The sequence below is a fragment of the Solanum lycopersicum genome, chromosome 10 (genome assembly GCF_036512215.1).
Source record: "Solanum lycopersicum chromosome 10, SLM_r2.1".
Taxonomy (NCBI): domain Eukaryota; kingdom Viridiplantae; phylum Streptophyta; class Magnoliopsida; order Solanales; family Solanaceae; genus Solanum; species Solanum lycopersicum.
In genome coordinates this window covers 59,323,825-59,339,872 of record NC_090809.1, presented here as the reverse complement: position 1 = coordinate 59,339,872, position 16,048 = coordinate 59,323,825, and the positions used below count along the sequence as shown (strand labels likewise).

Here is a 16,048-nt window from a genome sequence, read left to right as displayed (position 1 = left end):
ATATGAGGTATTAACATGCATTATTAATGCATTACTAATTGAGTCAACTACTCATATTTGAGTAAAAAATAATGGCAAGGCTCTAATATGTGGATTTTCCTAAAAATGAGTAACTTGAAAATTTCTATTCAACATGGAACAATCAAGCATCTTATACCTTTCCAAAAAGTATCACTTTTTAAGAGGAAAAAAAAACAATCCATTCAATGTTGTATATCTGTGTTGATGTCTTAACTAATTTAGAAAGAGAAAATTGTATTAAATTCTATAGTCATAGTTTATTTAATTGTAATTTTGCAGGAAATATTCTCTTTTTTTGCCATATGATATGATATACAATTAGCCATTTTCGATATACAATTAGCTATTTTACACATTTCAGTATAGAATGCATTTGGTTTTATATAAAACGAGAGAAAAGTGTATATACAAATACATTTATTTTCATTCTATACCTTATAACTATACAAATACAAATCTTATTATACAAATTACAATGTATAAATGAATTTATACAAAACAGAACAATTTGTATAAAATTAAATGTTTGTAGCGGATTATCCTAATCAAAAACTCCATAGAAATTAAAAAACATAAAATTTGATACGGAATACGATTATGCAAATTATAATTATAACATATAAATATGATTCTTACGCTTGCTATATGTAAAAGTTGTTCATTTAGAAATGCTTCCTATTAAGACCTTTTCCAATCTATGGGCTCTCATAAAAGCCTTGTTTGATTGGCCCAAAGGATGTCAGTCCAATCATTCAATGACCCAACCCATAGATTAAAGCAAAGTTTGGGAACCAAAAAATGAAATAAGCCCAATTTATACCATTCTTGGCCCATTTTTTTTTTTGGAGAGAAAGACCTAAAAGGATAAGAGAACAACTCTCACTTTAGCTTGAGTTGATTGGTGATATAAATTTTTATAGGAAAATAAAAGAGAACGTAAGACATATGAGTGAATTAACGGTTAATCTTTGTAGCTCAGTTGATTGGTGATATAAATTTCTACCTTATTGGTGAGAGTTCAGTTCCCACCTTGTAATCCTTTTCCATTTCCCCTATTCATTTTTTTAAAAAAATGAAAAAAAAAAGAATAAATTTATCGTTGAAGTTATGTGTTTAATAGAATTTAATAATTTCAATAGAAATTTTTAATATGTATTAGCAACCCATTTTGAACCTAATAAATAGACACTATAACAAAAATAACTTTTAGCGGCATTAAATATCGACACTAGTAAAGAGCGCTAACATCTTTATCGGCATTAGTTAAGTGTCAATAGAACCAATGTCAGCTAAAGGATTTAGGGAAATATATATACAAAAAGTGACAATTGTCGCTAAAAATATATATTTAGCAGCAATTAAGAATTAAATACCGCTAATGATCTAATGAGAAATAGTCATAGCCTTGATGATTTTCTTTCTTTTTGTTTGGTCATCTATATTATACGAAAATAAGAGCAAATAAACATATGTTTAATATGATGCTAAATCTTACCTATCTAACCAATAATTCTTATTCTTTGAGAGAGCAAAGACAATTAGTTGGATATACTCTAATTTGCTTTTTTCCTATCATACAAAAACTAAAAAATAACCTACTATAATCGACTAAATTAAATCAATGAAATTATAAGTAAAGGTAAATATATACATATACATATATATATACATACATATATATATATATATATATATATTAATTTTCTCAACGTATAATATAAAATAAAATGAAAATTAAAACATGAGGAAAGTGACAAAAATCATTATATATATTCAAGGAGTCAATTGACTACTCATAAACTTGGATTGTCTGTTCAAACAATTATTCTCTGTCATTTTCTAAATCTAAATAGAGTACATATATTATGAATATTGTCCCTCTCTTTGTTTTTTTGTTAAATAAAAAACAATTTATATTAACTCTTTCAATAGTATTAAAGTGAAAGAAACTTTAGTGTATTTTTTTTGTTTATAAAGATTTAATTTCAATTCAAATTTATAAACAGGAAGATGTAAATACTAGCAACTTTAGTAAAGCTGCAAAAATCAAGAAACACAATAAAGAGAGTTGATGATCTTGTGGCTTTAAATTGAAGGACTCTATTTTTTATTATCTTAGAAAAAAGAAGGAAGCACTCTATCTTGTAAAAAAGGGAAATTTTTAAAATGTTGCTTGGACCACCCTTTTATATATATCTAGGCTTGTTAATTATTTCAAGATTATGGTAGGATAAATTAAAATATTATTCATAGAGTTAAAATTTGATAGTTAAAATGAAAGATTGTTGTTAAGATACAATAATTCACAAGATGTGTGTTGTAAAAATGTAAATATTTAAATAGATATATAATTACATATGACGAGACTGCATTCGCTAGAAGACTCAAATAGCTAGCTATGTATAGCGATGCATTAGTTGAGACATATACATAAATATGCATCAATTTGTGAGTGTGGAAATACAACTATATGGTGTCTAGTATTGTTAAAATGGGATGATATATATAGATTTAAATCACATGAAGAAGATTATCTCGAAAGATATATAAATTATTAGAATAAATTGCTCATTTTAACAAAGTATATAGGTATATGACACATGCAATGAAGAAAACGATTTATATAAGTAATATATCTACTACTTGAGAGTATATTTTTAGTCTTATTAAGTATTATTAAGTATTAAACATTACCACATGTATTAACATATATTTAACTTGTTATTAATTACTTTTACTTCTATTTCTATTTAATATAATAATAACATGAGTAATTGAGCTTAAATGGAATACGAGAACTTATATAATTGATCCTACTTTATTCAGGAGATCGAGACTAAAAGGTAATTGTTGTTATTAAATCACTTGAGATTCCTAACTCACTAATTTGGCTAATCATGATTCACAACGATTTATTAAAGAATAATATTTTTTACCAAATATATTTTTTTTTAAGAAGCAAATTCAATATTTCTAATTAATAATTAACAAATCTTTTTTCTATCATATATACTAGTTGATATATTATTATTACAAGGAAACCCCTCGACCAAGCTTATCTTTATCATGTGATATTAAAAGACTAGTAAGGTGTTTATTTTTAGACCCGTGAATTATATAGAACTTATCTCGTTTGGATTATTTTCTATATACTATGAAATTAAATTATTATTTTTGTGTAGCACAAAATTTGTAATCCAAATGGCAATATCTTCCAAAGTTTGACGCATTAATATACAATAGGCCAATATAATAAATTGCAACCATAAGAGAAAGAGTTCATAAAGACAATGAGGTGAGGGCCATATGTGTGTATATATACCATCGAGTAATAAATATTCATTCATTTTTTATTATAAATTTTAATTTTGATTTATAATTAGAAAATCACTTTTGGTAGAAACTTATAATTTATCTATAATATGAGATGTTTTCAATATAAAATTAAATTTAATCAAATTTTAAACGATTACTGCACCTCGAAAGAAAAGGAAATAGGGGCCTAATCGAATATAAGGGTCTACACGAAGTATTATTGGTACATGCATGGAGATATATATTGGACCTACCATGTGTTATGTTTTATGGCAGTTAGAGAAAAAACTTCCATGAATTTATTGAAAACTTTTTGAACATGAGAATCATACAATAGTCACTCTTTTTTTGGGATATACGTAAAATATAAAAAAAGTCTATAGTAATAGTCCAAAACTAATCAATATAATCCTTGTCATTTAAAAAAAAAGTGACAAAAGTGTATATATATATATATGTCGACATGAAAATAAGTGTAACATTATTATTTTTAGGTAAATCTAACAATCTCAACAAATTTGATAAACTATTAACAAATTCTTCTTTTTCAAAGACGAATTCATTAAGTTTGATCCATCACTAATAAATATCGATTTGAACTAGTATGTCAAGATATATCTCGGGAAGGGGCGGGGTTGGGGGCGGGGGTTGGGGGGATTGGAGGGTGGGGGGACTATTGAATAACTAAAAAAGCTCATTCTTGTTTACGAAAGTAGAAGCATATATCGATAACTATTTCAATTCCACTTACGTATTATCGATATAAAACTTTATGTTTATTTATGTTACTGATTATTAAAAATAGTTAATTAAAGAGGAAATTATGTCTCCATGTCTATGGATAAATTAAACTACCTAGCTACTTGACTGCTGATCAATCACCATCCTTTTAATCAAATTTATGAGGTAAACCTAATCTTTTTAATATATATAGTTGTAGTATTATTTAATTTCCTTCAAAGGCATGTTATTAATAGAGTCTTTGTCTCACCACTATTAATCTTGTGAACTCCTATTTTGAAAATTTTATACTTATTTTAATTTGTAGAAATTAAAGAATATTTAAATGATTGGATAAATTCGTACGTACCAATCACCAAGTCAAACTTAATAAATTAAAGAAAAAAATAATTAAATGGACTATCAATTTTGGTAGTTGTTCTAACGAATTGATTCAACCATTTATCTAATTTTTTCATACTATCTCTATTTAATAAGTCTCAGATTTAAATTCTGAAAATAAAAAAGATCAATAATAAGTGATTTACCTTCTTAATAAGTTGATTTGGTGTGTGTCTTATATTAATCGAATATTTAATTTTATTTTATATTAACATATTTTTATATCATCAATCGACATATAATAACGACTCACTATTTTATCTATTGATCATGTGAAGATAAAACAAATATTTAACCATACCCATGTCCTATTAATTATTTTTTTCAAGAAAAAAATCAGAAAGACTTTCTCACTTTTTAATTATAAAAAATAATCTTTCATGTTCAATGACATTTTGCTTATAATTAACTAGAGTATATAATAAGCATTAGGTAAAATTAATCATTGTTAATGAACCAACTCATATTAAACAAAGAAGGATAGTATGAAAGCTATATCTAGTTAGGTCCAACAAAACTACTCCCAAAGATTCCAATTTCACTTCCTTTTAAACTTTTTTGTTCATTGAAGTAATCATACTTTTAGAGCTAATTAGAATTTAATCACTAATTATAATATTTTATTAAATAGCTTCTTCAATGATGCCTACCAATTGGCCCCTACCTGTATTGTAATTAATAAACAATACAAAATGTTATTTAAAGCAAAGGTTTGTCAATTAGCTCAAAATTTATCTACAAAAACAATCATCATGAGGACAAGTCGTTTTTATTAATCAATTAATTAATAAAATCTAAGTGGATATATAATTAATTAGATAATTAGTGTACGTGGCAAGTTGCGATTGGTTCACGGGAACCACCAATAAACTATATTTAGAATATTTTTGTTACAAGTAAACAACTTTCTTTATTAGTACTTGAGTATATTCATCATGAAAAGATAGAACCCTAAGCAAATTAAGAAAAAAAAAATAAACAAAAGATTAGTTGTATCCAATTGAATTAATGATTAAAGTTTATGTGAAAGGATTGATGTAGCAATTTGTACTAATTGAAACAACAACACATTTGATTCACCTTTTTATGTTTTTTTTTTCTAATTCTTTTCCTATTCATGAAAGAAATTAAAATTTATTAGTATAATTTGATAAAATATATGAAGGTTTTTGTTATTTTTAGTGAAAACCTGTATTTTTATCTTTTAGTGTAAATAAAGTTAAAATTAAATTAGAGGAATTAATGGCGGAAGGCTATCTTATAATTGATATAACTACAAAAGTATAATATATTTGAATTTAACGTTTCAATTTTTATTTTATTATTTTTATGTCAACTATGAATATTATTGATCTGTTCAATAACTTGTTATCCAATATTTTTCTACTAGTAAAACTAACTAATATTATTTTTAATAAGAGAATAATAATATTATAATCTTGAAAATGATATAACTATATAAAGAAAATGACGTTGCAAGAGTTGATAAAAGCTATTGACCCCTACAACGTTGCCTATCGTCATATTGAAAATAATGTGAGAAAAAATAATATGAAAGGGATATAGTGACGTTGACACTGTTTATAGTATGAAGCTAAACGTAATTAAATAAAATAATTAGTATATAGTTCAAATAGAGTTAAAAGAATGAATAATGTTCATGAAATTCGAAGAAATTTAAAATAAGTTCAATCTAAATTTTATGGGGTAAAATATGATTTGATCAGACAAAATTTATAACGAGGTCTTTTTGAAACATATAAAATCCAACGTAATAATATTATAATTGAAGTACACAAAACAATAAATATAATAATAGAAATCGAAGAACCAAACAATTACAAGAGTATAATTCAATCTACTATTACTAGTATGAAAGGGTTAGTGAATAGTGAGACAATACATGAGTACCAAATTGCTAGCTTTCTACGATTCAATCGTGTTATGTCTAGTAACGTCCTATCTAATTAGCATCATCGGTAAGCTGCACTTACGTCATATACCTATAATCTAGTCATATCAATTTTCTTTTCCCGAAATATTTTATATCCAACCTCTCATGCCTTCGACTAATACATTTTTTTCACTAAAAGAAAATCTTTTTGACAAAAAAAAAATTTAAAAATAGTACAGGCACGTGCTACATCACGTGCATCTATTCCTAGGATAAATTTGATAATGGTCGTTGCGTCGTTAGGTTACCCAACATTTTGACGTATATGGCGGGAAGTGGCAGTTCTGCAAATTCCTCAAAATGGAAGGTGAATCTATTAACGGTATCATGTCTCCTAATATGATAATCCCACTCGCACTTCTGCACGCGCCATTGATAATTGTGTTGATCAGGCTTGTTAAGTGGGCCCACTTGCGCGTGGTCTGTTAATTGGGCTTTAACCTAAATTGACCTTTTAACGGATTTACAATGATGGGCTTTGATGTAAAAGCCCATTAAAAGACACCACGTGAGATGCCACCTCATAATTTACTTTGGTCAATCTACTTTTTGACTAACATGTTACAACAAATAAATAAAATAATTTATTAGGATAAAAGTATTGAACGTTTGGTAGGTAATCGAGCGTAATTAAATTTCTTTACCATTTTTTGTCCCCAAAGGAATAATCATTATTACTTTTAGTCTTAGATTTTAATATCATATGTTGCTTTTTTTGTTTCAGAAGTATTGATGTTATTATTTTTTATTTTAGTATTTTTTAACATGATTTTATGATATTATATTAATTTTATCGAAAATAAATTTAATACCTTTGTAAAATAAAAGTAAAGCTACATACACTCTATTATTGACCTAATTGTTGTCCCATGTTATTATAACTTGATATTAGTCGTAGAAATTATGAAATTAGGATAAAAAGTCAAGTCATAACGTTATTTTTTTCTCTCTAAAGAATATGGTTATGATAATTGACGTTTTAAGTAATTGCATTTGTTCGAGTAGGTATCAATATTCTTACAGCAAAGACTTTCATTTTCAAAAAATATTATTTTTAAGTCAATAAATATGAGTCTTTTTTCTTCCTCTTTATAGTAAGTTTATTTATATTGGAACGATAAAAATAACCAAGAAAGTCAATTCTTTTTTGGTAAGAAGTAAACTAAGTTATTTTTTTTTTCAAATTTCTTATCAAAAAGTAAATTGAAAAATATAAACCAACATAATTTTAGTATTAAAGAAAACTAACTTTGAACCATTGTCAATTTTACAAAGTTCTTATTTAATGAATCATGATTTTTTACCATAAAATTTATTTTTTACTTTTTTAAAATATTTACAATAATCTTTACAAACTAAAATATGGAAAAACTCTAAAATATTTTCAATTTTTAAATCAAACATTTGACAATTTAAGAATTTTTTAATCACAAATTTAATAATGAAGAATTTAAAATTTTTAATCACAAATATTGAAAGATTCAAACTCTAGGACTCAAAATTCATAGATAAAGAGTATCAAAAAATGAAATATATTTTAATTCACAAGTATCATTTTGTACAAAAGACTTTGACCTACAAAGTCACAAAAATAAATAAATGAAACCGAAAATGATATAGCAATATGTTACTACTTCATTTTTTTTTAAAAAAAATTATTTCTTTTTTAATTTGTTTTAAAAAAAAAGATCTGTTTCATTTATTGATAAAATTTTAACTTTTCACATGACATGTTTAAGGTTATAAAATTAAATCACGTTTAAAATCATAAGACAAAAAATATTCTTTTTTTTTTATCAATTCCGTTTTAAGTTAAAATAAATTATTATTTTTTAAAACGGAAATAGTATTTTGATTAGTTATCCTAAAAAATTTAATTGGAGTGTCCATATTGTATTATGAGACATAAATAATTACTGTACATATACTATATACTATATAATACAGTATCTGTAAATGTGTTTTGCTTAGCTGTGTGAGTAATAAGAGAGAGTATAGAAAAGGAAAGAGAAAAGGGAAAAACTAAAATCTGGTAAACACAGAAGGAAGGAAGAAGCTTTTCTTTTTCACTTTGCTTTTACAAAAGCAGACTCTCTCTCTCAAACTTCTTCTTCTCACTTGTTCCCATCACCCTTCTCTCTCTATCTCTCAAGAACTTTCAGTTTCAGTGGGGGTCTCTATTCTTCAAGAACATAAAAATATGTTCTTTTCATCTGCCTAATTTCTTCAATAATCTGTAAGTATTTGCATTTCTTTCAGCTTTTTGATTCAATCTTTACTGGTTTTTTTCATATGGGGTTCTTCCATTTTTGTTCCTCTGCTAATGCATGAAGTTTTTTTGCTTGTTTGGTGGGGTGGGGGGTGGGTTGCTTGTGAAGAAAAGGATGTTTTTTTTTTTTTAATTCAATGTCTTGATTTTTGCTTCATAAGCATGTTTAGTAAGTAAAGTTTGTGTCTTTTCAGTTTCAAGAACATAAAAATCTTTACTTTTCATCTGCTTAATTTCTTCAATGATCTGCAAGTATTTGCATTTTTTTTGTTTTTTGATTTATTCTTGAGTGTTTTTTTCATATGGGGTTCTTCCATTTTTGTTCCTCTACTAATGCATGAAGCTTTTTAGGGAAAAAAATAATCTATTTTTGCTTGCTTTGCTGGTGAGGAAAAGGATGTTCTTTCCTTAATTGAATGCCTTGATTTTTGCATCTTAAGCATGTTTATTAAGGAAAGTTTGTGTCTGTATTCATTTAAAGAAGTATTACACACGCAAAAAAGGGGTTACTGTTAAAGAAATGTCTGTATCAGTAATGAATTTTTGTTTGTAAATTTGGTAATGCATGTGTCAAGACCTAAACTTGGATGTTTTCATATTCTGTACTTGGAGACAGATAAGCTACTTTACCAAAACAAAAGAATTTTCAATCTCAAGAATATATTATACTATACAAATTAAGGGAAGTGCATTTTTTTTTTATTCTACTGTCTCACATATCTTATCTTATTTGGCTGTCAAGGTAAATCTTGAGTTTCCCTTTTCCTCCTTTACTTTCTCTGAAAATGTTCATTTTTTTTCCAATTTCTTTTTTGGGACAGTTAAGATCAAGAATTGTTGGTTTTTCTGTTTCTCCATTGCTGATGATGGATCTTCACTAGAAAGCTTTTGACCCAATACAATTATTACTAACTCCAGCAGTAATCATGATGTCTTTAACCCAAACATGCTTTGTTCCTTCTGTAGTTATATATTGCAGACTTTAAACTTTATGTTGCCCCCCCATTCACCTACCAAAACTCTATAAATAACCTCCTTTTGGTATATTTTTATTTCTTTCTGTGTGTAACTTTATTCTTATGACACTCTAGTCTTGAAGTTTCTTTATTATTATTTTTTTCATTCCTTGATCAGCAGTTGTTTTGGTAATTTTCTGAATATCATTTTCTACTGTTGTTAGTACGTTTTAGGCAATTGCCCATTCTCTTAGGTTTACATACATATATTTAGTTCCCTTTTTGATGCTGTGGGGTGATGTAGATACAGATGTTCCATGTAGGCTCCAATCTGTTTATTTCTTTTTGAACTCTCTTATAGATATTTTATCTCTTGCTGATGTTTGTTGAGATATTAAATTTATCACATCTTGATGAGCAGATAAAACTGGTCAAATGACCAAGGTCAGTCCAGAATTTGTAGCGGAGCCTCAGATGCAGATAGCCCGGTCAGTATCAAGAGATGTGAGCTTGTCCAATAACCAGTTTCCAACATATAAGTTAGGACCCAACTTTGAGGTTCTACAGGATACAAAGGAGGATAACAAAGGCCCACCTTTAAAGGAGGTAGTCGAGGAAGAAACAAATCGGCTGACAGAACAACACAACCGCCTTTCTGTTCGTGACCTTGCTAGCAAATTTGACAAGAATTTGTCAGCTGCAGCTAAATTGTCTAATGAGGTACATTCATTTTTCTGTTTGCACACTTGTGCCATCTAATTGTTCGTCACATAGGACAATAGAGATGAAAAGAGTAAACAAAGAAATGAAATTTTCATGTGAAGCTAGACATCATTTACCGCGTTTTTGGTCTTGAAATGGATATATTTTTTATGAAGATATCAATATAGGACTTGAGCTTTATACAAATTGAGTTTTTCTTTTCCAGGCTAAAATTAGAGAGGCACCTTCCCTCGAGGGACATGTTCTTTTGAAGAAGCTCAGAGATTCTTTAGAATTTCTCAAAGGAAGATTGACAGGACTTAACAAGGAGGACATTGAAAAAACTATTTCATTGGTTAGTCGTCTTTGCAAATTGACCCACATAATTGAATCAGTGCTTCCTTGTTTGTCTATTACCAAATGTAATATAAATGAGATTTTTTTCCAGATATGTCCTTTGGAGGATTCTCTGTTCACCTATCTAAATATATATCTTCCTAAAGCCTGACCACATACTTTGTCCAGGTGGAAGCTTTGGCAGTAAAGTTGACACAAAATGAGGGAGAGCTTATACAAGAGAAGTTTGAAGTGAAAAAGCTTGTGAATTTTCTCAAGCAGGTTATTTATATATCATTTGAGTTGTGGTTAAGCCTCGGTCTCTAATCTGTGTGCTTTTCTGCATGTGAAAGAAACATGGAGAAAAGAAACTTAAAAGTAATTTTTCTTACAGGCCTCAGAAGATGCTAAAAGATTGGTCAACCAGGAAAGGTCTTTTGCTTGTGCTGAAATTGAGAGTGCCAGATCAGTCGTGCAAAGAATTGGGGAGGCTCTTGACGAAGAAGAAAGGAATTCCCCTACCTCTGCAAAACAGGTATACCATGCATTAGTACATTCTTATTTTTGATATATATCCATTCATCGCCTCTTTGAAGTCTGTCTTGTTTCATAAAATATCGATATAGTCAACTTCTCTGCTTTTTACCTTCTGGTAGTTTAATTTTGGTGTACAAAGAAAGTATTCCATAATTTTCCTCATAGAATATTTCCTATCAGTTGTTCCATTTTCCCATTTTCCTACCTGAAAAACCACCGTTCAGGTGATAAAGGGAACAATTTGTAGAAAACTACAAAAGCATCTGAAGTTACTTTGCTGCTTTAGATTTCCAAATTATGGTTTCCTTTTTCTTGACAAGTTGATTATGTTAATTACATACAACAACAATTTGATTTTCATGAAAGGATATAGGTTTTATTTCCCCAATGGAACTAACATTTGTCTTTGCCAGGAAGTGGAGGGACTGCTGGAAGAGGTACAAGAAGCTAGAAGAATAAAACTTTTGCATCAGCCTAGTAAGGTATGCTTTAAAATATGCTTTCACTTTAATTTCATAGACTATCCATGACACCACTTGAACTTTCAATATATCTGTTGTTTTAGGTGATGGACATGGAACATGAACTGAGGGCTTTAAGAATCCAGATCAGGGAGAAGTCTACTGTTTCATTTAAGCTTCAGAAAGAGGTATCCTTTTTAATTAGGTCTAATGATCCAGTGAACCTGGAAGGGTATGGTATATCTTTTAGTGAATGTACAAAATTTAAATTGTAAAAACCTATCTAGAGTGGTCCTCTCTTTCATTATTTGAGCACAGTACTGGCTAGATTAGTTGTGGTTTTCTTGTCTTAGAAAGACTCGTGTGTTTCTATCATGCCACTTCCAGAATAATCAACAACTCGTACTTCTCAGTGTTCTGTTTCCCCACTAATCCAAGCTATAAGCCAGAAAGCACACTCATAACTAACTGCTGTATGTTTCCTTTGTTATGTTCACTCCTGATCACATTCAGCAATATCATAGTATCAATCAACTACACCTTAATTCTAACTAGATGGAACCAAAAATATTTCCGATTATGGTACATGTTTCGGGGTTGTTAAGAGGGTAAGAACCTGAAAATTTCCTTTTCGTCATCTATCATCAGCTATTAGTAGTTTTCTCTACTTATCCACAAACTGAAACTTATGATTGATCTAGCATTGGCTATTTAGTGCTTCTCAGTTCTCAGAAGAGGGACAGATTCGATACAGATTGAAACAACTGTATGCAATTTAACTACCCTTTTTTGTCTAACCAATTATGGCAGTTCCTACTGTCACTAATGATAGATAACTCTCGAAATTTCCACTTGCTAAAACATGCTGCCCATGATGGTTAAAGCTTTCATGAATCCAGAGGGTCCTTCATTTATTAACAATAGATTCAATCAACTACATGTTGCGACTCACTATTAAATTCACGTAAATGAACTATTATACAATATTTTGTTTCACTTTGTATGACCTTTAGAATATAAGACTATTGAGAGACATTAAGAAAATATGTTCATTTTCTTGGAGTCACATGTAGTGCTTTTAAAATTCTAATGTTTTTTTGAGTACCATCAGAGAGATGCAAGTGTGGAATCTTTTGTCATTTTTATGCACCTATACATTATGTCCAGTAGAATTTTTTAAGCCTATAGTAATCTACTTTTCTGTTTGGAATATTGATGATTCCTCATTGTTTGCAGCTAACAATGAGCAGAAGAGCTGGGCAAAATAAATCCGAATTTTATGAGTTGATTGGTTCTGAAACTTTAGGTTCTATAATAAGAATCCAGTCATGTTCAAATGAAGCCATTGATGTTTCAAAATGTTCAATTCAGTGGTATCGTTTATCATCTGAATGCAGCAGAAGGGAACCTATCGTTGGTATTAACTCTGCTTTCCATTCTGCATATATCTTTTCAAGTCTTTCATTTGAAACAGCTAAAAATTCCATCTTCTTGAGTAAAAAACACGACTGAACCATCACTCTTTTGTGAGTTTCATATCCCAACTATTTGTTGTTCCCTCTTGTACCTGAACTATCACCATCTATATAGAAAACACAGAGTGTTTAGGTAGGAAAAGTGAACAACGGATAGTTGGCTTAATCAGCTTCGAGGTGTGTACAATATCCGCTAAAATGCCATAAAAACCTTCTAAAGTTTGAATGAACTGTGATTGAGTCGTATGAGGAATCTGATAACCGTATAGAGCCCCATAAAGCGTACATAATAATTGAATTTTAGCAATTGCTTTTGCTCCACCAATTTTGAAATCTAGCTAGTTGGTGAGAGCTTAACATCCTTGTTTTTTGATGCACCACAATTATTGTCATTACATGATTACTGTTCAATGTACCAGGTGCGGACAAATTTGTGTATGCTCCGGAGCCTATTGACGTTGGGAGACTTTTAGAAGCAGATATAGTCTCAAATGGCCAAAAAGTCTCACTGACAACTACTGCTCCTATCGATCCAGGTTGGTCCTGGATCACATTTATTTGACTTTATGAGTTTCCTTCTTAATGTTCACTTCTAAATGTAGCCGTCAATTAACATTTTTTCCTGTGTTGTCTCTTTTATTTATGTTAATTACAAAAAATGAGTTCTTTGAATTCAATTCTTACAGCATCTGGATTGGGGAGTTATGTCGAGACACTTTTCCGGAAGTCGAACATTGAATTCAGCGTAAGTATTCTCATGCAATATCTGCATCTAATACAGTATCCGGAAGTCAAACATCAAACATTCACGTCAGTTCATATTTGTACAGACTTAAATTAAATCGTGGACTTGTCTGTCAGTTGACTACTTTATACTAATCAGATTATAATTTTTTTTGCAGGTGGTTATTGCACAGATGAATGGACGGAACTATTCATCACGTTCTGCACACTGCTTTCATGTCGGGAAAACAAAGCTGAAGTTGGGCAAAGGATGGATTACAAAAGCTAGAGATTCATACTCTAAGTCTATGCAGGTACTTCATGAAATCATCATTAAGAAAATAGTTCATTCACGCTCCAATAGCCGACTACCAGTGTTTACTATTCAGTTTGAGTTATTAAATGAGCTTCATGCCTTAATAGGTTCTTTTAAATATTCACTCCAAATACTAAGTGACAATCATATCTTACATATCCCAAAATGCTTTTAATTTCAGCTATGTGGATTTAGAGGAGGCGGAAATTCTGCGGCAAAGTCATTGTTTTGGCTACCAAGGAAAGGACATTCCTTTGTGTTAGTATTTGAATCAGAGAAAGAAAGAAACGGAGCCCTTATGGCTGCTCGGAAATATGCCATGGATTGCAATGTAAGTAGCTTCTGTTTGTTTCTTCAGCTTCAGCTGCATATCTTCATTTGGTTATAAATTACTCAATCAACTATGCCTCAGTCCCAAAATAAGTTGAAATCAGTTGTATGAGTTCTCCTTATCCAATCTTATCTGTTAATAGGTGATAACAACTAGTGTCACTAAAGTATAGTGAGTTGTTGCTCAGACTCTTGAAAAATGCTACGACACTCGTGTTGGATCCTCGTAAAATGCACTACTTTTGGAGTATCTGACACACATCCGTCAACATTTTGGAGAGTCCGAGCAACACAGAATGAGTGTAATCACTAACTAAAAATCTTGAATCCGCAACTGCTCCTCTTCCCCTCCCCTCAAGTTAGAGATACTAAGACATTTTTTTCTCCAAAATTACAGGTAATTCTTGCTGGACCTGATGATGATGCTTTGCTTTAGACATACTGATTTCCAAGTTATTTTCACCAATGAGTCACTTGATTAGTTTTTTTTTTTTTAATTTTTTTTGGTGATTATAATTAGTTTTTTTTTCCTTCTTTCAAATGTGAGTGCTCAATTTCTTATTATATTTGTGTGTGATTTAGTAATCAAACATGTCTTGTCATTGTAATTTTTTTACTAATTAGTTACATCCTTTCTAGGCAATGTTCTTTTTTTAGTTTTGCCTTGTTATGGGTTGTAACAAATTTTACTAATTGATGGTCCATTTGCATTTTTAATGAAAATCCTTTTTACTACCTCTTTTTAATGAACACCATAGAAGTTTTTGGTTGAAAAATCCACAAACAACTATACACGACTTAGATTACGTTCTTAAATTATTATTCTTTACAAAAAGAAAAACACATCTTTAGAGTCCATCTATTAAAATTTGTCAAAAAATTAGCGAATTTCATTCAAAAACATATGCAATTCATACCATTATTGAATTCTCATAAAAAAAATTCTATTATTTTATTATCGATTGGAAGAAGTTTTCAAAAATAATAAAAAGAATTTTTTTGAAACCCTTGTTTGCTTGTTAAAAAAATTAAAGTTAGGATGGTGGGAGTCTACGAGCTAAAAAAATTCACAAAAATGTTTTAGATGTACGTAGAATGAACATAATTGATTTGATTTATGAAGTTTTGTTGAGAACAGTGTGAATTGTACATGTGAAAGAATTTGTTAATTTTTTTTGAGAAATTTTAAATAATTGAGGAATGAATTCTATTAAGAAAAATAATCTATTTTATTTTAGCAATGGTTAATGTAACCCATTAATACCACATAATCTCTCATTGACTATGAGAATTCGCAGTAGTGGTAGGCAGAGCATAATTAATTAATGAATAAAAAAATAAAAAAAAAAACATTAAATTGATTACGAGTAATGTTCGATTAATGGATTCAAAAAATTATGGTGAAATAGATGCGCGAATATGTTTGAAAAAACCTTGTTAAATCATAACTTTAACTTTTGTATTTTCTTTTTTTATAAGTATTATTTTGACTATGACTTCTTTTAAATTTTTAATTTACCAAATATCATTC

At 29.1% G+C, this 16,048-nt stretch overlaps 1 protein-coding gene across 5 annotated transcripts; it reads left to right on the top strand.

Annotated features, from left to right (window-relative positions):
- Positions 1–8,361: 8,361 nt before the first annotated feature.
- On the top strand, positions 8,362–15,252 carry LOC101264685 (stomatal closure-related actin-binding protein 3). 5 transcript variants are annotated; one of them, XR_743661.4, is made up of 14 exons: positions 8,373–8,648; positions 10,059–10,357; positions 10,566–10,694; positions 10,865–10,957; positions 11,070–11,210; positions 11,626–11,694; positions 11,778–11,861; positions 12,910–13,090; positions 13,568–13,684; positions 13,835–13,893; positions 14,051–14,185; positions 14,369–14,518; positions 14,661–14,819; positions 14,915–15,252. XR_743661.4 is itself a non-coding variant. In XM_004249076.4 (13 exons), the coding sequence occupies exons 2-13, from the start codon at positions 10,073–10,075 to the stop codon at positions 14,951–14,953; spliced, it is 1,482 nt and encodes a 493-aa protein (XP_004249124.1). In that variant the 5' UTR covers positions 8,362–8,648; positions 10,059–10,072; the 3' UTR covers positions 14,954–15,252. The 5 variants fall into 5 exon arrangements, 3 of the variants coding, with proteins under 3 accessions (XP_004249124.1, XP_069146256.1, XP_025883538.1); XR_011211922.1 differs by lacking the exon at positions 8,373–8,648 and adding an exon at positions 9,748–9,826; XM_004249076.4 differs by lacking the exon at positions 14,661–14,819 and having other exon boundaries at positions 8,362–8,648.
- Positions 15,253–16,048: the final 796 nt, after the last annotated feature.

What these genes read in the sequence shown, in the direction of transcription:
- LOC101264685 (XM_004249076.4), top strand. Translation starts at nt 10,073, where the DNA reads ATGACCAAGGTCAGTCCAGAATTTGTAGCGGAGCCTCAGATGCAGATA. An exon ending in TTTTGCATCAGCCTAGTAAG is followed by an intron (nt 11,695 to 11,777) that starts GTATGCTTTAAA and finishes CTGTTGTTTTAG; the next exon opens with GTGATGGACATGGAACATGA. An exon ending in AGTCGAACATTGAATTCAGC is followed by an intron (nt 13,894 to 14,050) that starts GTAAGTATTCTC and finishes TTTTTTTTGCAG; the next exon opens with GTGGTTATTGCACAGATGAA.